Source organism: Onychostoma macrolepis, chromosome 07 (genome assembly GCF_012432095.1).
Source record: "Onychostoma macrolepis isolate SWU-2019 chromosome 07, ASM1243209v1, whole genome shotgun sequence".
Classification (NCBI taxonomy): Eukaryota; Metazoa; Chordata; class Actinopteri; order Cypriniformes; family Cyprinidae; genus Onychostoma; species Onychostoma macrolepis.
In genome coordinates, this window is record NC_081161.1 from 31921183 (window position 1) to 31946998 (window position 25816).

The following is a 25816-nucleotide window of genomic DNA, read 5'->3' on the forward strand; positions in this document are numbered from 1 at the left end:
TGTCTTGCAAATATCATGGCACGTGAATATGGTAATCATTCAGAATCAGCACAATAGTATTTATCTTATATATTGTGCCCAAGTACTAACGAAAGGCTAGAAACACCCCTGGTCGTGATATGACAACAATAACCTACTTAGGATTCATGCTTCCAGTTACTGAAATTGTTCTTCGCATAACTGCAGTGTGCAGGTGTCTCGTTGTTGGTGATGTCCCTCACACCACACCGTAGTTCGCCCTCCCTCCCTCTCGAGGGAGGAAAGTTTGGACAACCGCAAGTGTCACATCTGAAATTCTCTTGCATCAGGGATTTCGATGACCAATAAGAGGCATAAGAGCGGAAAACGCCTTCCCAAACGCAACAACTCATATGAAAGGTAAGTGTACATTTATAAAAGCGTGTCTCGTGAGCTTTCATTGAAGAGGAAGCGCGAGTTGGCCAAGCGCTCTGTGTTGCCATGGCAACGTGGTCCGGAGCGGCAGTGTAATTTCCATCTCACTAATGTGTACCTAAATAAATCTAACTCGACCATTTCTCGCGGAAAAACAATGAAGATGTCTCTGTAGTCGCATAATGTAAGTAGAACCATTATGCTGAAAGCTTTATGTTACTTTAATTCTGTTTTTGCAGCTCCACACGACTAAAACAACTTCTGAGGAATTTTGCTTGGCTAATAACTATCCATTAGACGTGAGAAATAGGAAGAATAAATAATACATAAATAAGTTGTTTTTTTATTCTGTTAAAAAAGCCAGAAAGAGAAGTAGGCTATATGCAGTTATGTTTACAAAATGAAGTGCTCAAAGTCAACAGAAGAACTTGATTTTAGCACACTCAGGATATATAGTCACCTAGCCACTGCATACACAAGCGTAGTGGGTGTTTTGAAACATAAGGGAGCAATAAAACATCTATTATTATGCAGGTTCTATGCCAGATAATTATATTTAGCTGGAACAGGTCACAGGGAGTTAATTGCTACTTGCACGAGATTTAAATAATTATTGGCTTTAAGCTACTGAATATTGGTTGCTGTGGTTGTGCCAGGTCTCATTTTGTCCTACAAAATAGGCTTTGTCTATGGTGCAGAGTGAGGTATGAACTAATATTTAGCATAGTGTCATTCTATCATTCTATAAGCAAATATGGTCAACTTTTTTTTTCTCATGACATATAGGCTGTGTTCGAAAGCTGAAAAAAGCTGCCTTCTCGGGCAGTGGCCTATAGGAAAGCATCAAGGCATGCCTGAATTCATTGTTTGCATCACATCCTGTATATTAAAATGCCTTATCTGGTTGGATTTTGAAGCGTGAATGTGTCCATCGCCTTCTATGATATCCCAGTCTATGTGGTGTGTGGATTGGCAGTTGGTGGAAAGAATAAAACTGTTTCATTTATATGTCAATGTTTTTACTTTATTGAACTTAGAGAAATAAAAGATAAATATAAGTAGTTACATAAAAATAGTTGTCACTATTTGATTTTCTTCTAGAACGTTGCAAATGATGTTTGGGTGCCTTGGAAGCCCGGCTGAAGCCATTTTCCTTTCAAGGTACATTAATTCAAAAAATACTGCCTGTCATTGAATAAACAAGAAGCAAGGTAGCTTTGGTCAGTTTTGGACACAGCCACAATGTTTTACAAACAGAACTTGTCAAATGTTTTCTGTATACAAATAAAGGTTCTTTATTGGCATATGGTTGCATGAAGAACCTTTAAAAATGGTTGTTTTAGGATTTGCTTTTGGGAACCTAAACATCTTACGACTCTTACTGCTCTGCCCCTTATGTAATTCAGGCAGATTGTATTAATATAGAATATTGTTATTGTAAAGTGCTGGAGATTAAACCGTATTTTACACTGAAGTGTCACATAGCCTCAGGCGTTTTCCTCAAGTCTGTTGGCTTTTGTGCTTCTCTGGCTGACGTTTATTTCACAATGCCAGGCGTAACTTGAGTGCCCAGTGGTAGGCACTGCTTGAGTCTGCTCTGTAAGAGGAGACAGGTCTTTCTCAGGTGGTTTTAGTTGCTGAGGCTCTCACTGATTTTCCACCCCAGCAGGCAATAGCACTTGGCCTGTATGACTGAGGTTTCTCCTGACTGTGCAATGTCACATATTGATAGTAAGATCAAGTAGGATTTTTTGTCTGAAGCAGACACTGTACTCTGTGCCTTGGCATCAGCAATCTACATATTATACTCTGGCACCTGTCTGGTGAGGTTTCTCGCCCAGACAGTGTGTACAATGAAATGGCTTCCTGTCCAGAGTTAGTTTATAGTCATGCAATGCTTTATACAGATTAATTTTTTTTAATTTTTTTAACATTTTATTTTACATTAGACTGCTTAGTCAGACTTTAGGCTTGCACATAGTATCTCATCATCCAAGAACAGACATTTTCTTTCAAGTGCTCTCAGAAAATCTGTCACTTGTTGGCAGGTTGTCAGTCACACTATCCACTTATATGCTTGTATCTCCTTATTCAGACGTCTTCATCCCAGCTCCCTTCAATCATCAGCTACACAAGGGAGCATGTCAGCTGTTGTACGGCTCTTTCTTAGGAACATTTGTTATCACCTATGAACAGGGCTGCATGATTTGGGGAAAAAATCTAATCATCATTTTTCTGATAAAAACTGATTGGGATTTAAAATGTGATTTTAAAAAAGAAAGCTTCAGATTATTTTAGATTTTATAGTCATATTGATGTATAATCACAAAAAATGTGATTATATATCAATATGACTATATTAATAATAAATTATCATTACTATTGTTGTTAAGTTTATTATATTAATACATAAAAATGGTAGACAAACAAAGAAATTGTACTATTTTATTATATTGTATAATTTATTCACTGTAAAAAAAATTACATTTTTTTAAATTGTGGAAACTGACAAACAAATATTGACTCAACAAATTGCTTCCCAATAATTACCCCCAAACAAAAAAATTAATTGTAGTAATTTTAGCTGAAGGTCTGAAGTTAAAATTAAAAATATATATTCACCGAACAATATTCAATTGTGCTCAGCCAATCTATCAAGCAGAAGTGAAAAATCTGTGTTTGCCCAACAAGCTTTGCGGCAAAAAACGCGTGTACGCATGCGCCTGAGAGAAACCGTTGGCAGTGTTGCCAAGTCTACGGTGTTCACGAATCCCGCGGAATTGGGCTACTTTAACGCTCTTTCCGCGGGATGTTTTTCATGTCCGCGAGTTGAAGCGACCCCAGTAACGTGATATTTAGCCCCTGGAACGCGACTTTTATCAGAGGGACTCCGCCAAAAACGTGTATTTTACCCCACTGGAACGCGATTTTTACCGGGAATCCCCAGTGAAAAGCGATTGGGCTAGTTGGCAAACCTGACCGTTGGTGTAGTGAATTCAAATTCCCGTGAGCTGGAGAGCGAGAGAGTGGAGCCGATGCAGAGAATCGACAAACATCATTTACAGACGGATTTTCCATCATTAAAGTTATGGTGAGTACTGAACTTTGTATTTATCAAGTCATGTTTAAGTTAAACAGAGTGCAGGTCTCAGTAATTTCGACATAAAAACGAAAAACGATGGTATTACATTACCGCCTCTGATAAGTATTCGCTAAACGAATTAGACCGAGTTTCTGAATGTTTTACTTTAGGACACAATACATTTTGTATAAATTACATTGTATTTTGCAGAATAACGGTGAATTCACGCCTTTACTGGTGTCATGTTGGCGTTAATAACCTAGTTTAGCTCATACTGATCTCTGGGTAACGTTAGGGGTGTGCCAATGTATATCGTCTGTGATAATATCTTAATTATTGTTTTAACGATGTGGGGTTTGACATTATGAGTATATTGTAAAAACCAAACAAAACACACCTACAGACTGTACACATACATTACGTGATGAAGGTTAGACTAGCGCGCGTGCTCATTAGAGCGTGTTCTTTCCCTGCGTGATTCAGTCTTTTAAAATGCATTTAGAATGATCACAAAATTCAAGATTTTATATCATTTTAAATAGTTAATCAATATCACACGAAGAGTGACGTTTTTTCTTCCACAAAGCAACGATTATAAATGTGATACTGATTTTATACAACAGTTCAATAAACAAGATGGTAATATTAAGGGACTTACGTTTTAGACACAATATTGCCTGTTTTTTGCTCTATTTCGCCAACAAAAATAATTACAATTTGTGTCTCTGAGCAACATGTCAAGTCTCAAGTCTACTTTATTTATAAAGCCCTTTCCACTACAAAGTAGACCAAAGGAGTGTACAGCAACACAACAAAACTACAATAGATATCAACAATAACAATTAACAATTAAAAATCAACAATTAAAAGCCAAAGAAAACAAATATGTTTTCACACGGGATTTAAAAACATCAACTAAGGGTGCAGATCTGATGTCAGGTGGAAGAGTATTCCATAGACTTGGGCCAGCAACCGAAAATGCACGATCCCCTTTAGTTTTCAGACGAGTTTTTGGAATTAAGAGCAGTAAGCAATTGAATGATCTTTGAGGTCTACAAGAGTTCATATGAATCAGGTCCTTAATATATTCTGGGGCCATATCATGGACAGCTTTAAAAACCTACAGCAACACCTTATACTGAATCCGATATTTAACCGAAAGCCAATGCAATTTTTCCAAAACTGGAGTAATATGCTCCCTTTTCTTTGTGCTAGTAAGGAGCCTCGCAGCTGCGTTCTGGACCAACTGCAATTTTGAAATAAGAGATTGGCTTACTCCCAAATAAAGAGCATTACAGTAATCCAAACGGGAGGAGATGAATGCATGAATCTCAAGGTCAAGAACAGACAAAAAGGACTTCATTTTTGCAATAGTCCTCAACTGAAAAAAAAACAAAAAACTTTTCATCACACATTTAATTTGGTGATCAAATTTTAGAGCTGAGTCAAAAATTACACCCAGATTTCTTATTTGGAACTGCACATTTGCTGTCCATGTACCCAACACATCGTTAATGTCACTGTCAACCCTATTTGGACCAAACATGATTACTTCAGATTTACTCGCATTTAGCTGTAGGCAATTTTTCTCTAACCAGCACTTCACTTCCTCAAAACATAATAACAAAGATGAATGAGAACTTGATCCTCCAGATCTAATAGGCAAGTAAATCTGAATATCATCAGCATAAAGATGATAAGACATACTGTGTTTTTTAAAAATAAGGCCTAAAGGCAACAGAAAAAGTGAAAACAGAATAGGCCCCAAAATGGAGCCCTGAGGTACTCCACACTCAAGAGAGACTGAAGAGGATGAAAATTACCCAACCCTCACTGAAAAAGATCGTCCCGTCAAATAAGAAGAAAACCATTTTAAAACAGTCCCTCTCAGCCCCACTACATATTCTAAACGATTAATAAGAATTTTGTGATCTATTAGATCAAAAGCTGCATTAAGGTCGAGCATAATTAAAGCTCCTCGACTACCCGAGTCTGCTATGAGTAACAAATCATTGGACACTCGCAATAAAGCTGATTCAGTGCTGTGTCCTGCCCTAAAACCAGACTGAAAAGCATCTAGCACATTATTATTAGCCAGCTGAGAACTCAGCTGAGATAAAACCACTTTCTCCAATATTTTAGAAATGCAGGGCAGCTTTGAAATTGGCCGGTAATTCGTGAATTCCAAAGGGTCCAAAGCAGACTTTTTAAGAAGGGGCTGAATGACCACTTGCTTAAGACATGATGGAAAAATACCGGTAGAGAGACTACAGTTCACAATAGATGTAATACTTGGTCCAATAAAATCAGCTATCGCACCAAGCAAACCTGAAGGCAAAACATCCCAACTGGTAGCTGGGCGTTTCAATTGAGCAATGATATAACTAATATCGGTAGATGAAACCAGATCAAATTCATCAAAGATGTTAACATTACTAGAGTCATCTACTACCTTTCCATCCAAACCATGAAACCTGGACCTAATATTTTTGGTTTTTCCAGAGAAAACGCTTAAAAACTTCTCACAACACTCTATAGATGGAGATATTGTGACAGGATTTGGATTAAAAAACCTAATAGATTGAAACAAAATTTTTGGCGAGTTTGAGTGCTGTGATATAATATTTGAAAAATAGGCTGCTTTAGCATCCTTTACAGCTTTCTGGTACCCAAAAAGTGAATCTTGTAAAATCTGGTGAGAAACCAGAAGTTTATTTTTCTTCCAAGCCCGTTCTGCCTTCCTACACTGCTGTCTCAGAACACGAGTATGTTCATGTCGGTGTTTCCTTCCTGAATGAATCAACCATTTAAATGATTTGGTTCAATCGCAATGACTCACTTATTAATAGTGACTTGATGCCACCTGCTGGCGGTTTTTATCTCACATTTTAAAGTATCTTTTTATTTTTAAATAATTCCAAATATCAGTATTCAACATTTTAATGTTTAAAATATCAAAACATTATTTATGCAGTTATAATTGTAGGTTAAATGATTCATGTCCTGCACAGTGTGTAGATACTTCTAAATGCCACTTCAGATGCAGCTTCTGTATTTCCGCTGCATTGCAAAGATGAATTTTGTTGATACTGATTTCATTTGCTTGGCAACAGCCCAAATGTCTACTAAACTGTAAGAATTTGACTCAAAAGATGATGCACACTTTTACAAAAATGGCTTTATAAAGGTAAAAATGCCCATAAAAGGTAAAACTCAATTTAAACGTATTGGAAATTTTTTTATTTCTATGACTGCTGTGAACCGATCAATGACCACCACACAGAATATGCAGAATATCAAAACTTTGGGAGTCCACGGTAGTCCTTAAAATGTCAGTACAATAACACACTCAGCAATCGTATAATTATTGTTATCAATAAAATCCCAGAAAATATTGAGATATAATTTTTGTCAATATCGCACACCCATCTCTCGCTTACCTAAAGTTACTACTTATTGAACTAAATTATTTTTTATTTCACCTTATGATTATTATATTAAATGTATGAGACACAAGAAAACGTTTCTGCTATAACAATTTTTTTTGTTCCCCTTAGTGTAACCCACCATTGCTAGGTCTGAGCTTACGAGGCACCATTTAGTCAGAAGTCAGAAGTGTAGAAAAGGAACCACTATGAATTTCACAGTGAGTATTTAACTCAGAGTTCTTATCAAAAAAGAGCCTTAACTACTATGTACTTACATCAAAAAATAAGTACAAGGTACTTATTGTGTTCATATTGTATTGCAAAACACTCCTGCTGCTATTGAGGTGGGATACGTGAAGGTTAGGGACAGGTTTGGTGGTATGGGTAGGTTTAAGGATGGGTCAACAGTGTAATTATAAATGTAATTACAGATGTAATTACATATAGGTATTTTTAAAAATATAGGTACAATGTAAAAACATTTATATACACAATAAGTGCATTGTACCAAATGATTAATTTAAATGTAAGTACATAGTAGTTAAGGCCACCTAATATAAAGTGGGACCGTTTATTCCATATTAGTGTCAAATACTATTAGCTCTTAGATGTAATTTGTGTGACATGGCTCTGTGTAATGCAGGCTGCGCAAGTTATTAAAGTTATATGTAGACTTATATTGACGTTGCTATTTTATATATTTTTTTTTACAGAGTCATTGGAGAACCACACAACTGCAATGAAAATTGGAATAGTAAGCAGCAGCAGTTGCACTAGGGCTGTCGCGGTGAAGGAATTTCCCTTGCGGTAGTTTTGAGTGGCTCAAAAGCACGGTATGCAGTATTATCGCCATATATATATATATATATATATATATATATATAAAATATTTGTGTGTGTGTGTGTGTTACAATGTAAGGAATTCAGAATCAAACTAAATCGCGTTGAAATAGGAAATTAAGTAAACAGAAGAGAATGACAAAATAAGTCCACATAACAGAACATAAACCTGACAATAAAATCGTTAGGCTATTGTTATATAACAGTTAGTTCTGATCCTCGAATCTGACTGGACAAGAGACTTTTGCTGTTGATATTTCACCTGCTTATTCTAGATAGGCTGTCAGTCAGTGCAGTTTCATTGTTACGCCACCTTGTGGCGTCAAGGGACTGTCTTTGAGTGAGTCTTTAAACCGTTCATTCAACTACACGTTCAAAAACGCTGATTCATTCATAGAGATATGTAATGAAACACACTGTTGAAATCATTTTAACTTTGAGCGCCACTTTTAAAGGCTCAGCTGACCAGCAGTGCGTTGATGCTCAGACAGAGATTTCACTTTCCTTGGCCATGACAACCTATTTTCACAAATATACTCGGACTGAAGGACAGACGCAGGTAATCGCACGTGCTCAGTCGATCTCTCTCTCATTCGCAGTCTGTCTAGGCTTGTTAAAGGTCCCATGGCATGAAAATTTAACTTTATGAGGTTTTTTAACATTAATATGAGTTCCCCTAGCCTGCCTATGGTCCCCCAGTGGCTAGAAATGGTGATAGGTGTAAACCAAGCCCTGGGTATCCTGCTTCGCCTTTGAGAAAATGAAAGCTCAGATGGCCCAATCTGGAATCTTCCCTTTATGTCGTCATACAGGGAAAGGTTACCTCCCCTTTCTCTGCTTTGCCCACCCATGAGAAAATGAGCTGCTACCGTGCGAGGCGAGCGCAATATTTTTTTTTCCCTCGAGAGACATCATGGCTTGCAAACAAGTGAAGCATGGCAGTTGCTCAGTGTTTGGACGTACAAATGAACACCGAAGTATTTTTTTAGTTCCTTCAATCGAGCCTATGGCTAGCATTAGCTACATGATAATAACTGTAACAGCATTCATAAACAAACCAACTAAAGTACCGTATCCAGACAAAATATTTTAAACTAACCATTCGGAGACGTCCTGCTGTAGCCGCTGAGTTGCAACTTCTTCATCCGGTGCTTCTCCATCCGGATCAGATTCTGGGTCAAACTGAAAAGCTTGAACGACTGTGTGTCTACGAGCCATTGCGATACATCCACTGTCAACATTAGCGCATGGTAGCGCAAGCTGGTTAAGGCCACACACCCACCCTCCACCTTGCCCCGCCTCTCTTCTCCTCATTAGCATTTATAAAGCTACAGACACAGAAATGGCACGTCCTAAGGAAAGCTCATTGTGGGACTGGTTTGTAGTGGCTTAAATTCTGCACCAAGGTTGAATTTCGGGAAAGAGACTTCAGATACAGTACTAGGGACCACTTAGGCCTATATAAAAGCATCCAAAAAGCAGCATGCAGTGTTTCCCCTAGGTTTATGGCTTTGGGGGGGTGGCAGCTTTGCACGGGCGGCAGCTTTGCGCGGGGGGGTTCCATTTTTTCCCGACATAAAAATAAAGGGGATTTAATATTGATAATAACATTGAAGACATTGTATGATTATTCCTTAAAGATAAGGTTTTAATAGTTTTACTAGTAGTAGCCTATTACGTTCTGCCCAATGTCTTCAAGTAAATCCTAACTTTTATTTTGACGGGTTGCCGTGAATACCTTTACATTTCTGTGTATATGATATGAGGATAGTTTTTCTCAAATAAAATGCTCGAATGCTCATGAAGTGACTCTCAGAGCAGTTCTGGAGATGTTGTTCATGTATTTATGTCCTCATTTAGTGAGACGACAGACGTTAATATCACCGTAAGCGTCGCGCGCTTCTGTATGAGTAAACAAACCCGCGCCTCTGCGCCATACATTAACACAGAGACACGCAGAAGTCATATTTAAATAGACGTTTTGCGGCTTAATATTTACAAATAGGAGTGGGAGTGTGCTCACTTGTGTGTGCGCTTACGTTTGTGTGTGTGTGTGTGTGTGTGTGCGAACCGGGGTGGAACTCCGCTGTGTGCGCGATACAGAGAGCGTGACCATGTGCCGTTGGGGGGGCGGGCCGCCCCCCTAAAATAATGGTAAGGGAAACACTGGCATGTCATGGGACCTTTAACCCTCTGGGGTCGACAAACGCGTATACGCGTTTTGAGGCAGATTTTAGTGTGGGGGTGGGGTGGGGGGGTTGCTTTATTTATTTTGAATAGTAACAATATGTAGGCCTATATATTATAATAAATATAATGTACTGTTTTTGCTGTACTTTGGATCAAATAAATGCAGGCTTGGTGAGCTGAAGAAAAAAACATTACAAATCTTACTGTTTAAATAATTTGACTGGTAGTGCATGTATTGTCACCATGTTTGCTTTGTCTTTGTCCGTTCATTGTGTTGCTCACGTCTGTTTTGTGTTTTCTCATGCAGTTTCTGCTGTCTCCCGTTTTCCTGGGTTCCAGTTTCCTGCCACTGTTTTGGATATTGCACCCACGATGTCTTGACTCTTCTGTTGTTTATTTGTTTGTTTGTTCCTAATAAACTGTTTAACTGCACTCGCAAGTGAATCTCAAGTTATTTTATGTGATAGTTATATGTATACACATTTCTTTTTTCCTCACATTCTTTCTTGTAACTCTTCTCTCTCAGTCAGACACCTGACTCAATGGCTCATTATGGAGCTCATTATGCGGGCCTTTGTCTTCTCAGGTGTCAGTCACCGCATTATCCAGGATAGGTCACGCCCTCTCGCATAGACCCTTTCTACTCAAAAAGTGACTTAGAAAATTTAAGTCAATATATTGTTTTCTCTGAATGAGTGAGTTAGATTATTTTCAGATCATTTTGAAGCAAATATTCTAGGCTACAAGATCCAGTTCTCAAAAGTCTTGTGAACAAATGTTCTGTATGTGTTTTATGGCCTTATTTCAGTTATAAACGCATAAACGTTGTTTTCTCAAAAACACAATCACGTACGTACACGCTGCTCACATATTATTGTAGCCCAGTTTGTGCTGAATACAGTGTTTTTGGACTTTAGCCATTAAAATGTTTATAAGCAACTGAAAAAAGCACAAATGTCAGGGCATGTCAAAACTTCTCCAGAGCCCCAAAACACCCTCAGACCCCAGAGGGTTAAGTGCAAATCTACTGAGCCTTTGTACAAATCAGCATGGTACACATTATGTTTTCATTACTAACTTATTTAATATTCAGTACACATGCACGAAGTGTAAAACGAGAAGGGCATAACCTTACGAAAAAAGAAAACATGCAAATATTGCGGTTGCTGCGGTTGTTGCATTCTTCTGCGGTTACGCTCGTCAATAGCGCAGTATTGCGATATTGCAGTTATTGCAACAGCCCTAAGTTGCACTTCAAGAGCCCTGTCAAGTGTGCTAAATGTCTCCGTTGTCCTGGAAGAGGAGGTGATGCTTGACAACTTAGGAGACTTTGTAAATGTATTTATTGTATTCTTTGGATTATTGTATGCACTCAACATGGAGTACAACAAGGATTTAAAATGTTAGTTCACCCTAAAATGAAAATTGTCGTTAATTACTCACCCTCATGTCGTACCCAAACCCGTAAGACCTTCAGTCATCTTCAGAACACATATTAAGATATTTTTGATAAATCCGAGAGCTCTCTGACCCTGCTATGCAACTTGCACATTCAAGTTCCAGAACAGTAGGAAAGACATCATTAAAGTATTCAGTGTGAGTCCAGTGGTTTAACCTAAATTTTACGCAAGAAAAAAAAAATTACTACTTTATTTACAAAATAATATCCAAAGTGTGGTGGTGCCTCCCCTATTGGGTTGCAGATCAATGTTTTAGTAAACAAGGTGGTTATTTATTCATTTATTTTTGCGCAAACAAAGAACTTGCGTTGCTTCCTAAAATTTAGGTTTAAACCACTGGAGTCACGTTGATTACTCTAATGATGTCTTTCCTACTGTTCTGGACCTTGAATGTGTAAGCTGCATAGTTTCCTATGGAGGGACGGAAAGCTCTCAGATCTCATCAAAAATATCTTAATTTGTGTTCTGAAAATGAACAAAGGGATTATCAGAGATGGATTCATTAATATTTTATTTAGAATTAAGAAATTATTATATTAATTATTATAGAAATTACATTATTAAATTATTACCATGGCTACCGGACTGTATTACGTGCCATAGTCAGCATTCAAATGAAGTTTATCATGAAATGTTACATAGAGTGCATAAAATAAAATAGGCCCACAAGAAAACATTTTTATCCATCCCAGTCTTGTAAATCCATTAACTGATCGTTGTTTTCCCGTAATATTTGTATATTATTAAAATTATTATTAGCCTATTGTTATTGGTTATATTCTGATATTCGTTTTTTTCCCTTTATTTCGATCTCTTTACTTAACGTTCTAAATTGTAAATAACTCTGTAAATGCTCGACATGCCAATAAAGCTTTGATTACGCTGACTGGAATTTTTACTGGAATGCAGTTTAAATTTAACAGGCTATATTTCATTTTATTTCTGCTAAGTAATACACCATAATTGCAAATGCTATATAGTGTTTCGTTGAGGAGTTAATCATTCATGTAATCATCACACACGGGCATAAATACAATCATAGAGTCAAAACTTTATTGGCATAATTGTCAAGCGTTCACAGTATTTTCAAAATATATGGTAGGCTAGCAAATATAGCATAATTACACAAAACCTTAACTAGGTAAAGTGATACACAAATTTAAAGGGGAAATATAAGCATATATAACAAATATAAAAATATAACCCTATAAGTTAATGTAATAATAATAATAGCCTATACAAATATTAAATTAAATGTTTAATGTTAATAAAAATGTTTTATGGTAATATCTGATAATCCCGGGTTGCTATGGTCACGCAGGTTTGTTAATGCATTGAACTCGTGGCCACGAGTTAATATGGCGTTCCCACAAATTAATATCTCGTGGCCACAACATATTATCACGTTCCCACGAGTTATGATGTCGTGGCCATGACAAAACTAAGTGGACCGACCGGTTGGGGAGGTCTGAAATTTTTGAATGTATAAAATTCTTAGTGTTTTTAAAGATTATCTTTATGTAAAGGTAATCTAAATGTAAGAAGTAACCTCAGATCATTTATTACATTTTATGGTGTTTTTGATATTTTTGCATGTTTGTGAATGTATTAATGTTTAAAGCGCAATTCATCAGCTTTGTGTGTCTTATGAGAATTAAAATGCATGATTTTGTAAGGTTTACTGTGTAGAAAATTTCAATGAATTTGTCATTGTAAGGTATTTGTACAATATTGTAGATTTGATTAAAAATTTATTAATGTGTCAGTGTTCAGTGTATCATCATTTAATTATTTTTTTTCATCATTTTCTTTTGGGACAACAGGGAATAAACAATTCAGTAAGGTTGCTTTAGCAGTATAATTTGCAAATATACATTTTTAGATTAGGTTAAAAAAAAAGTATGCTACTACTATTTAAAATATTTAATTGGGCCAATAACATAGTTTGGTAGATTTAATTTTTCTAATTGGCTCAACATATTTCTCATACAGCCAATGTTAACAGACTGTTGCCACAATTGAAACAAATTCAATTTGCAGAAATTCAAATGGGCCAATGGAAAAATTTTGATGTAATCAGTCACTAGAAAATTTTGAGCTGAGGAGGTCTGACATTTTTGCAGTGTTCATATTATATAATATAATATGAATAAATTATACAATATAATAAAATATATACTTTATTTTATATTTGTATAAATTATATATTTATTATATATATTATAAATTGTAGTATTTTACTGTAAACAAACAAAAAAAAGTATTTGAAAAATAGTAACACTAATGATACTAATAATAATGTAATAATAACATTTCTCTCCTGCCCCTCTAGAGGTCTATGCATGCCACTTATTTATTGTGAACCAAACTGCTCTGAGACACTGAAAACACCAGATAATGAGCTGCTCACTTATAAAAGAACACAATGCTGTGCTTCGCTCTGAAACAAGCAGCATATATTTATTTAATTCAATTGCAGCCTTTGTAATTGCCCTAGCTATGATCATAAGCTGATCCTGAATAATCTTTTTTGGTGCTTGTCCACCCAATTTCCTTACACATGATTTACCCCATATGAGAATGTCATAATAGATGACCACCTCTGTGACCATCCAGTTCCAGAGGTGGAACCTAAATGAAAATACCTCCTGAAGGCCTTTGAAAAGATTTCCAGACATTCTGACTACCAGTTGATTGGTAGTGCTATATTTGTTTTTACATACAAGACAGTAATGCATGCCATCAGCACAATGCCATGGTAAATGCTCATAAGGGTGTGCTCAAGAAAGCATCAAAGATACCATTTGATGTGTTGTTTCTGATGTGGAATGTTTGGTGTCCTGGTGAGCTCCTCAAATATTTGCAGTCTGCAGAATTGTTAATGATTGCGACAGGTGAGTCATTAATGCAGATTGGGCTGTGCGTTGTCCTTTTTCCTGAAGTCCACTATAAGCACTTTTGTTTTGCAGGAATTCAAGGCTAGATTGTTGTTATAACAGTATGCTCTCCTGCAGAGGGTCCCTGCATGTGTACTCGTCATTATCACTGATTAACCCAATAATGGTGTTGTCGTCAGGAAATTTGATGATGGTGCTCTACTGTGTAGCGATGCAGTGAATGGTTGAATAACGAGTATAATTAGGGCTGAGGCAAAAGCCCTGTGGAGTGCTGGTCTTAATTATTTTTATGGATGAAGTGATGTTTCCCATCTTGACCACCTGGGTTCTGCCTGTTAAAAGTACAGTACCCAGATATATTTACTCATATCCAGGAGTTTTTAAGAGTATCTTAAAAGAATCACATTTTTATGTTGAATAGTATGTTGACTGTAAATTTGCTGTAGTGTTCCTGGGAAACAGGGGACTTTTCCCTCATGACTCCTGTATATATCATCTATATCATCTTTTTTTTTTTTTTAAATGTAGTATTGTTTTTGAAATATCTTTATTGCCAAAAAAGTAATTAAACTGCAAATGTCTATCTTTAACGGGTTGTCATGTTAACAATCAGGCAATAACAATTTAGTTTTCAAGTTTCACAAACATTAAGACCATAAAATTGCTTTATTTGAGATGGAAATGAAAGTAATGATAACTTAATGTTCAGTAAGTGAGTTAAATATTGATAATAATTCCGATGAATTCAGTCTGTTAATTCTGTGAATGATTTATCAGAATGATTCTCTCTGAATGATTCATTTAAAGAACTGGCTCATAAGAGTCATTTGTTTGTGAATCAGATTACACCGGTAGTGCTGTATGTATTTGCAATCATTTTACAAGGACAATTACATATAAATAGAAAGACATGTTTTCTTGCTATTACCACACCACTCAGTCTTCTAACATGCGGTCTCATCACATTGTTCAGACTGATGTTTGCTTTTGTTGTCCCTTCTAGGCTTCTAAGCATACTTTATTTTTTTGCTATTTTATTTTGCCTTTGAAGTATGAATTCGTCTAGACTGATTTCTCAACCATCCATTGATATCCTGGTTTAGAGTGAGGTACCTCTAAACTTCCTCCAGCACATAATAGTCATGACATCTTGGTTTAGATTTTCGAGACAAGCCACATTTATATGCAATAAGTCATTGATAGGTTTACAGATATGCCCCCTTCTGTAACATTTTCATGAGTTGTTGGACTTTATTAAGTGGCAGTCCATTACAGACCTACAATTCATGTTAAACAGGAAAACATTATGTAGTATGGCTAGGTGAAGCACTCAGGTAAATTATGATTATGAGGTTAAATGACTCCAATAGTATAAGCAGTCTGGACAAGCAAGGCACTCTATCACTTGGTAATGTAATTCCAAGCTTCATTAAGACTTTGACGTTTATCATTTTTCATCAAAGGCACCTGTCAATGAATAATTAAGCTGCAGATGAGAAGAGTAAAATCTTTAGTAAGAGTTGAGCAGGAGACCACTGCGTCATGCAAGGTTTGATTTCAGTTTGCTTTGTGTAGCTCAGACTAAATGTAAAATAGCAATCAATGACCTTCAAATAACAGCCAACACATCTGTGAATGAAACTATGGCATCCTTCTAGCATGTTTGATAATGTTTCATGAATGATTTAATAACATATTACAAGTGCTAAGCCTCTGCAAATAATCTTCTTGGTAAAGTATTCATTGATTAATAATTTAAGTCATCCAAGTTATGCAGTACATTGTCATATCCCCATCATGTTTGTCTTAATATATTAGATTAAATATTATGATCACCGTTTAAAAAAAAATAATAATATGTGAATTAAAAAAAAAAAAACTGTCATTCTATTATGAAAACAGGCAATTTATTAAGAAATATTCAGGGTGTTTAATACTTTTTTTTTTTTAAAGTTCAAACAAATGTTCAAGATGTAAACAACACACATTTTCCTGACAATCTTGTTTTAATTGGTATTCATTTATTTTTTTCCTGTGTCCTCAACTTCACTTTCTATCATACTATAGGCCTTTGTAATAGCCCTAGAATTATTTATACACAAACTAATTTATTTATTTTACAATGCTTACAACATGAATGACTCAAGTGAAGTCCAAATCATTTTCAGAAAGACCGTAATTCAGACATTAGCAAGAAGGGAAGTTAGAAGAGGAGAAAGAGACAGGGAAGTAGGATGAAAATTGCATGTGATAGAGAGAAAAGAGTGGAAGAGAGCTGTGATATCTTTGTGTGTTCGGACATCATACCAGGTGTCACATTTAATTTGGGCTCAAGCCAGAGACACAGCATCTCCAACAGTCAAGAGAAACAATGCACATTTTAGCCCATAAACAATCAGTAAACGAGCACTAATGGGGTTTTTACTGTTATGGCCAAGAAATGAAAAATGCAAGAGGATCAATTGCGGACATTCTATCTGCCATAATTACTTTCCTTTGAGTGCTTCCAGAAATCTGGGAGGTCTGTGGATTGGTTCTTAGCTGATGGTATATTCTGTGAGGGAACTAAAATATTTCTCTCTTAAGAGTCTGTGAGGCTTATTACCTTCTTGCCTGTTTATGTTTGCTTGTGTTCTTGCTTTTGTGCTCCTTGAAAATTTGTGCTTGTATAAAGATGTTTTGCTTCTGTAGTTGGCTTGCAAAAATGAAATTCCGTAAGCGTAGCTCAAAGACGTGAAACGTGGCCTGGCGGGAAATGCATGTACTCTGACACGGTGTGTGGTGTTGCTGATGTTATCAGATACAAGGCAAAATCCCATTAAAAATAAGAATAAAATGAATGTATGCAGGTTTAAATCGCAGAATGAGAGTCTAATTTGTTCTCAGCAAGAAGCATCCTTTCGACAGCACAAGAAAAATCTTAATGTTAATCAATATTCAACACTGAGTATAAGGAGAGTGCTTTCAATATACTGTTCAGCCCTCTGATCTTAGCGCTCTGGAAATTGGGCTTTTATGTCATTTATGGCTCAATTTTGGTTTTGGCTCACTCTGCTGTTGTTAAGTTCAGCATATCTGAGTTTTGCAGTTGTTTTACCCGATTTAAACCAGTGAAATGCTGATGCACATTTTCATCAATGCCACTCAGTTTTTGAAGTTTAAGAGCTTTTGTGAAGAGGACTTCACAATTCCTCTCTACTAACAAAGCACAGGTTCAGCAACATTTTACCGTGTCTTTTACACATTCTCTTGCATTTGCTGCAAAAAGTGACAGCTTCTCAGTTCAGATGTCTCTATGCCGTGATAATTTTTCCCCATTTCCTAGACCTGTTTAGAGGGAACCCCAGTGTGCTACACTTTGACCTCTGCTACTCTTATCACGTAACTCTAATTGAACTGATAAGAGTTTCAAGAATGTGTCACAATCGTTTTGTTTAGCGGATAGATGGTCAGTAATAGGAGAGGCAGTGCTGTTATGAGAGGACCTGTCAGCGGGACTTGATAATGCCACTGAGCGAGGAGAGGTTAAAGACACTGCTTCCTCATTAATATTTAATCTCTTGTCTGTGTGGCGGATCCACTTCGCCGCTCCCACTCATCACACCATAATTGCTTTACATTTAATTTGGCTCTGGAGAACGGTTTGAAGCTGAGTAAATTGTACTTAATGTTAGTGTGGAGACTTTAGACACTTTCTTTTAAAGTGAGAAGTGAATTGGAGAGCGACAGTTGAAGCCTAGCTAATAAAGGGTTACGGTTTAGACGTTAGACTCGTAGATGCATGAATGTGATGACAGACACTTACTCCTGCCTGAATATTTAATGAGATATCTTATTTGAAACTTTACAATTCATTGTGTAATATGCAAGCTTTTGAGAGACTGGTCATTGTTCACTAATAATTACATACAAGTACTTACATGCACAGAAAGGTTCTATATTTAGGAAAGTTTACACATCAATTATCCTATTCTAATTTTGATGCATGTCATGTTGATGATTCTAAATGAGGAAGTCCTTGTCTAGAGTTACACACCCAAGCCATCTCCATATAAAGGCTTTTCCTACAAGCTCTACCGTTCAGACGTTTGTCAATCTTTGTAAACACGTCCTTTTTCATTCTTTTCCTACTTTTTTCTATTTTTTAAGACTTAGGGCGACTTTTGTTGGGAGTATGGTTTCTGTTATTTCTAAACTCATAATAAATTTATTAATGAATCATTATTGCACACAGGTTTCCTGCACAAATACGGGTACATGCGCAGTTAGTGAATGAGATTCCAGTGTTATCTCTTTTTCTGAGGATTTCCATGTTTACGATCATGTTGTGCTCTATATGTGTGAATTACTTAAAATGATTTATCTCACCCTTAGATGACACATACAAATGTTTCTGGAGCAGAAAAGAAAATGGCTTCTCAATGGACTCGTGCAAACAGTGCAGAGAAGAAGGTGCCCCACACTCGCATTGAGGATGAATCCGACATACAGGTAAAGTCATTATTGATTTACATGCAGTGCACGCCTATTTTCATATGCACATTGCCAACCAGTTTTCCCTCGAATGTTTGTTCTTGTTGCACAGAAGACATTATTTTGTAGCCATCAGAAGTCTATGTCTTCAAATTAGTGGCAAAAGGCCATTTGGATCTTACACCAGACCAATGGCCTTGATCGCCCCAACGTGACCTCCCTCCAATCTGGTAGCGCCCTCTTCAGGCCTGGAGGGAAATTACACCTCTTTATGCTGTTGATTGCCCTCGCCCTCCCCAGAGGTTTCTGACTGCTGTCTTTGCCAAATCCGCAGCAGGCAGTGCTCAGCCTTGCATGCGCAGAGATAATGATCAAGTTAATTAGACCTGAGATTGAATGAACTGCGGCAGCAACTTAATCATTTGTAACTTGATTAGAAATACTATATTCTCCCAAACTCCAGAGACTGGCAAACTTGAAAATTAAGTTCCACTTTAAGGATTCAGGTCTCAACTTAATGGAGTATAGAGAAGCTGAAAAACAAACCCACCCTCATTCTGTCCCCATTAGTCAGAGCTGGAGCGTTGTTTACTGTCACTATAGGAAAAGGAGTGTGTATGTAATACTTCACATAATGCGGCCTCTTTATTTGGATACCCAGAAAATCTATTCCTTTGGGAGGAAATTAGGTCAAGGCAACTTTGGAGTCGTCTGCGAAGCCACTCACATTGAGACGCAGAGGAAGTGGGCAATTAAGAAGGTGAACAAAGAGAAGGTAAGTGTTTGGTCGTCATGTTTCACCTGTTGACAGAGGTGATTGATGGAGAGCCGCTCCCATGGTTGTCAAGGATGGGTTAAGTATCAGAAATGCTTTGTATCCATGCAGGCAGGCACTTCTGGTGTAAAACATCTGGAAAGAGAAGTGAGCATCATGAAACAAGTGAAACATGAACATATTATACATCTGGAGGAAGTCTTTGAGACACCAAAGGTGAGAGCAAAAACATTCTATTCTATTCTGTTTCACACTCCTCTTTCCTTTAAAGCTCACTCAGCTGTGCTATTGTGAACCCAATCATACTACTGCGTATGCAGTGGTTTCTCGTTTGATATCAGAAATTAGAAATGTACATACAGTATGTGTGTTTGTGTGCCATTCTACAGAGGATGTACCTCGTGACTGAGCTTTGTGAAGGAGGCGATCTAAAGGATCTCCTGCAGAAGAACAAGCACTTCACTGAGGAGGAGACCAGGCACATCATCAAAAGCTTATCTGAAGCTATTGTTTATCTGCATAAAAAAGGTGACGCACACAAAACCCAAACCCAAAAAATTGCTCACATCTTTGTTAAGTCACATGCAATGGCCTGGATTCCTTTGTTCCCCTCATATCCGATAATCGCTCTGATGATTGCATCCACATTAAGTTTCTCTGTCATTACGGAGAATCGGGCTTGTTTTAATAATGAGATAATAATGAACAACTGTCAGACAAAATATCAGCCCATTTTAATTGAGTCTGAGGGGTTTATTTGAAAATGCTTGGCGTTTTTTCTCTTTCTCTCTCCTTCTCGTGAAATCTGCAGTTAGAGGTAATTTAGGACGTTGCTTGGCAATGAGACACCATTACATGGGGCTAATGAGTCATTAACAACGAGCAGGGGAGGAATACTGATTAATAGGTGTGTTTTTCAACAGTCCCCGAGTGCTGCTGTGTCTCACGTCTAGAGAAGCTAATGATGCCACTTGCAATGTGTATATAGGACTAGAGTGTTTTATGAGATTGCAGTATATTAGCCTCACACGCTGATTATAATTTGATTATTTTCACATTTCTATTTAAGTGCGTACAGTTACTGTGTGAAGCAGTAATGAAGAATCATGATGTGTAGATTGAAAGTGGTAAGAAGAGGTGGGCCCTGTACTCTATGCTACTGTAGGTTCATATGAGAACTGACGGTAAAGAGTTGCAATTTAAAAGGAACGGAGCAAAAAAATTTAACCAGAATTGGTCATTAAAGCATATTTAAAACTGTTACCATTCCAGTGCGTTGCATTTTTGACATGCTCTCCTCTCTATGAATAATACGAGCCCATCTCTCCCTTGCTCTGTTTGTTCTTTCTCTCTCTCAGACATTGTTCATCGTGACCTCAAACTGGAAAACATTCTTGTGAAGAGTTGTCACCAAGGCAACGATAACGATATGGTCAATATCAAGGTGAGAGAGACAGTAAAAACTTCTGCGCAGGCATGTGGTATGGCATTCAAACGCGGCGGGACCTCTGGACATTCTCGTCTGTTGTTTAGTTCTCCCACCGTCCTCCTTGCCCAAACCTTTTAACTGCTTTTTAAATATTGTCTCATTACACCAGACCTCCTGCCTAACTCCTTTCATATCACATTCTCAAAGAAAATGAATCACAAGTGGCTTTTCTGAGACAAATTACCAGCCGGGGCACAGCGTGGAGCAGAATAGAGCGTTGACGGGAGCCGACTGAAGCCGCTACCTGGAGCGGAGGGTTGAATCAGGGCAGCGCTGTGTTATAAATCAGAGTAGAACGGGGGCCCAAAGACAGCGCTGTCCTGGCACTGTATTAAAAGCTTTTATCTGGCAGAAGGTGGTCATCTCTCCTGGATATTAATCCTGCCCGCCCCTGACGCACCAATGAAACGATATACACTCCTCGTATATATTATTCATACGGCTCAGGAGCGCATAGTCTGTGCGAGTGGGTGTACCGGCTGCTCTATGGAAGTCTGTTTGGGCTGTAAATAGTTTAATTGAGATCTAGAAGTGAAAACGAGAGAGATACAGTGATCCAGTGCAGCATGTCTGTAGTTCATTACTTTCAACATTTCACTAGATCAGAATCTAATGATGAACGTTTGAGTGTGTCCTGTACTGTATGTACTTGCGTTAAACATTGTTTGATTTTGAATAACATATCAAAGGCCTGCCCTATCTCATCTCAGGTCACAGATTTCGGACTCTCTGTGCAGAAGGGTGGTGTAGGCAGTGAAAACATGCTGCAGGCCACCTGCGGGACGCCTATCTACATGGGTAATTCATATATTCTAATGCATACATTCACATGTTCCATTTACTTGTGATTTGATGAATTACTATGGGGGTTGTTCATAAATTGAATGAAGCTCTGATTAAAATGAGCAGTAAAGAGGAGATGACCTAATTTAAGTGATGTGAAGCTGATAACGTTCGAGAAGGAGTACAGGCTGAAAGCTGTCAACGGCGTCACGCATCAGATATCACACATTACACCGGCCTCAAACATCTTTCATTATTGACACATGGACTTGCCCTTTCAGCGCCTGAGGTGGTTAATGGTCACCAATACAGCCAGCAGTGTGATTTGTGGAGCATTGGCGTCATCATGTACATGCTGTAAGAAGATCTCTCGTTGTTTTCCATCTCATGCCCACACACAGACTCACATTGCTGACTTACACTTTGTGTGTATGCTTGTGTTGTGTTTGTTGTTCTTTTTCAGACTGTGTGGAGAGCCTCCTTTCATTTCCAGCTCTAAGGAAAGGCTTTCTGAGATGATTATGAAAGGAGAGCTCACTTTCTCTGGCCCAGTGTGGCACACCATTAGTGATGCAGGTTACAACTGCCTTTGTTACTCACACCGTTCCATTATGATTGCAGTTCAGCCAGTGTGGTAACTATTTTATGTTTTGTCTTACAGCCAAAAATGTAATACGGTGTTTGTTGAATGTTGACCCAGCTCACCGCATCACGGCCAATGAGCTGCTGGATAACCCTTGGATTTCGGTAAGAGAACTCAATTACTCTTTTCCCTTTTAAAATGAGGTCATGAATATTATAGATTGAGAAAACAGCTAATTAGCACTCTTCAATTTGATGGATGACTAACTGTGGAACCTGCCAGAAAGAAAGACCTGAAAGAAAGAAAATCTGTGTTCAAAGGGGGACACCTCCACCACTGTTACACGTACAAACGTCTTAGAGATGATGCGTCAGTTCCGGAACGCTCCAGAGGACGAAGAGAGTGTGGAGATGAGTGAGGGACTGCAAAACCTCTCTCTCACTTCCTCTCAGGACAAAGGGTCAGGGCCGAGAACATCTCAAGAGCTCTCAGTAACCCCAGCTCCTCCTGAGGACGTCATAGACAGCAGCAGTAGCAGCAAACCCTCCACCCCAAATAAGAAGGTAAAAAAAAAGTATCGCAATACAGTTCATACAAATACAAAATTCAAGCGTTTCTGCTTGATCATTGTATCATGAAAGACCAGTCAGACCAAATTTTCAAGAGCAGTCTGGAAGAATCTCAATCCTTCATCACGGCCATAGGAGTGGAAGTCCTGTTTTTAGTTTTAAAAAATAATAAATGCTGTGATGAAAAGCATCTCATCATCTAATGTGCATATCTTTTCAGCCATAGAGAATTCTGTTATTGTTCACTTGTTAGTTGTATCTAGTTAAAGGATGCCACTTAAAGAACTTAATAAAATGTATTTTTAATGAATGTCTGTGTCCTTACATTTACATTTATGCATTTAGCAGATGCTAAATATCCAAAGCAACTTACAAAAGAGGAACATAAGCATTTTAGTACTTAGCCATGAACAGTATTCATAGAATGCAATGCCAGGTTTATTAGAAAGCTACATAAGGTAAAAAGGCGGAGCAGATGTGAAATGCAGAAATTAAATTTTATTATTTAATTTTTTTAATAAATAATCCTTACTAACTAACGTGGTGGGCATTTTAGAAAAGCAATAAGCACTAAAGCAATACAACTATATTGTGAAAATAATCACAGCTAATATATAGTATTTGTCTAACGACATAATTTAGCGGAGACAATATTCACAAGACAACAGTTTTTAGATTTAAGTTCAGTTTTTAGCCTGAATTGAGGTAACGAAACAAAGCTTAAGGTGTATTTTTTTTTTGTCAGATTTTATTGTGCGTTTACGTGTTATTTTATTGTAAACATAGCAAACAGTTTGGAAAGCAGTTTTGTGGAGTTTGGTATATGCAGATCGGCACTGCAATTGAATGACCAGAAATTCTAATATTGCTGACATATGGACTGACTTGCTCCAAAGGCTTTGAAGGTCTCTCAACCCTCTGGGTTTTTCATGTGTTATATATTTCATTCCTATAGCCTCTGAAGAAAAAACTATCAGCCTCATCCTCTAATGGTGTTAAGAAGAGTGCGTCTGCTGCAAAAGCCTGCAGCACTTTGAATACATCCGCTGCACAGGTCAGTCATTCACTTCAATGAGCTTTGCATTTCATTTTATAAAACATTTGCGCTTATTCAAAAGGAGATATTTTGTCTCCTAAAAGGTATGCAAAAGAAACCTCTATGGTTGGATTTAAATAAAAAAAAGCTGCCTGTTCTCTGAACAGCCACTAGATGGTGCCAAGATAACCCTTCTCCAGCAGCTGTCATACAGCATGCAGCACCGTCCAGTAGTGTGGTGTGTTGCGCGTTTGTGAGATGAATGAGAGTGTCTTATCTCCACAGTCCCACACAGGTAACAAACCCCCTGCTCAGCCAAGCACAAAAAGCTACAGCAAGGCCTCCTCCATCTCGGGATCCTGTCTCAAACCATCATCAACAGAAGCAGCCTCTGCAGCATCCAACTCAAGCAGGCGCGAAAGCTTGTCCCCACGTCCCTACACCACTTCCATCCACCGTTCCACCAATCCAGCCTTTGGCTTCCGGGCTAAAAAACACAGCTAGACTTCGGCGGTGAGACTGCTCGAGTAGTTGCGTTCAGTGCCAAAGGTGAGGAATTCAAGGGGGCTGCTGCTGCATGGTGGGCCCACTGGATACACAAATGACTCTTTAAGCCAGAACAGTTTTACAGTGAAGCAGAAGTAAAACTGTACTTCCTCCAATGTGAATGTGCTTTTAGTCTCCTTAGTAGGATGGATCTTAATAGTCACTTTTTATGAAGTAGACAGAGGCCCCCTCTTTTTAGGATGAGCTACTAGATGTTTTGGGGGGGTTGGCTGCTGCTTTATTTTCATGGACCTGGAACAGATTAAGTCATCATGCCTATTCATGGCATCTAACATAAGGCGCATAATTCATCTTTGCACATTGAATGCTATTCTCTAGAGAATAAAGGAAGTTCTTATGTTTCATCATGAAGGACTGTGAAGAATGTATTGACTATAACAGAGTTTAATAGCTTTTGCTTTGTTTTGCAATTATAAATAGGCAATAACAGAGTAATTTGATGCAATATTCAAACAACATAGTATTCACCATTTTTGACAATAGTACGTGTAAAAACTGTCGATTCATTTTACGAACATCTTGTTTCCTCTTCAGTCATGCTAATCACACCGGTCATCTTTTGCCAAATCACATCAGGTAGCTGTTGTATATGAATAGTTCTTATTTGTTATCCATTAAAAAGAAGCCATCCAAAAGCATTTCATCTTGCCTTTCAGTGACTCGTGTACACAATATATCTGACCTATTAATTCCCAATGTTAATGTTAGCCGTATGCTATGACTGTGAGCGGTGGGGCACCAAGTGGTTAGACACCATGAAGAGAGCAGGATTGGGAGTCAAAGTGCAGGGTCTCTAATCTTGTTGAGAGCAGCAGGGTATACTGTGAGTACTGCAGCACTCCAGCGCTGGTCTCTCTGCTGAAGAGAGAATAATCCCCAAGATGGATACAATATTAAAATAGTCAAGCAGAACTCACACAGACTGTATTACAATCCTCCTATTTGCATGTGGATGTGTGTGTGTGTGTGTTTGTGTTCATGGGAATTTCAGGGAGAATACTGAAGGCCCCATCCAGTTAACCCTTTTAAATGTATTATTACTTGTGCACTCATTTATCTTTTCAATTTGATCCTGTTATTGTAATAGAAGTAGTGATGGACTGCATTAATGCACAACTAGGTGCAACAAGGTAAAAACAAGGAAAAGCTTGTTTTATGAATATAGTCCAAAGGGTCTTGTTAGGAATGAGGCCTTGAATGTGTTGCTGCTTTTATAAGGTCAGTACATTATTTGTGCATTAATATGTTTAT

General features: G+C 37.7%; 1 protein-coding gene across 4 annotated transcripts; it reads left to right on the forward strand.

The window, feature by feature from the left end:
* Window positions 1–238: 238 nt before the first annotated feature.
* On the forward strand, window positions 239–25196 carry stk33 (serine/threonine kinase 33). 4 transcript variants are annotated; one of them, XM_058783185.1, is made up of 15 exons: window positions 3125–3484; window positions 7033–7121; window positions 7617–7736; window positions 18665–18781; window positions 19425–19538; window positions 19650–19754; window positions 19928–20066; window positions 20897–20982; window positions 21738–21825; window positions 22092–22167; window positions 22274–22386; window positions 22472–22557; window positions 22714–22956; window positions 23918–24016; window positions 24284–25196. In XM_058783185.1, exons 4-15 carry the CDS (start codon window positions 18665–18667, stop codon window positions 24500–24502), a joined length of 1485 nt encoding a protein of 494 aa, XP_058639168.1. In that variant the 5' UTR covers window positions 3125–3484; window positions 7033–7121; window positions 7617–7736; the 3' UTR covers window positions 24503–25196. The 4 variants fall into 4 exon arrangements, with proteins under 4 accessions (XP_058639167.1, XP_058639169.1, XP_058639168.1 ...); XM_058783184.1 differs by lacking the exons at window positions 3125–3484; window positions 7033–7121; window positions 7617–7736 and adding an exon at window positions 239–378; XM_058783186.1 differs by lacking the exons at window positions 3125–3484; window positions 7033–7121; window positions 7617–7736 and adding an exon at window positions 433–577.
* Window positions 25197–25816: the final 620 nt, after the last annotated feature.

What these genes read in the sequence shown, in the direction of transcription:
- stk33 (XM_058783183.1), top strand. An exon ending in TGGATAACCCTTGGATTTCG is followed by an intron (nt 22,558 to 22,713) that starts GTAAGAGAACTC and finishes CTGTGTTCAAAG; the next exon opens with GGGGACACCTCCACCACTGT. An exon ending in CCTCCACCCCAAATAAGAAG is followed by an intron (nt 22,957 to 23,917) that starts GTAAAAAAAAAG and finishes TCATTCCTATAG; the next exon opens with CCTCTGAAGAAAAAACTATC.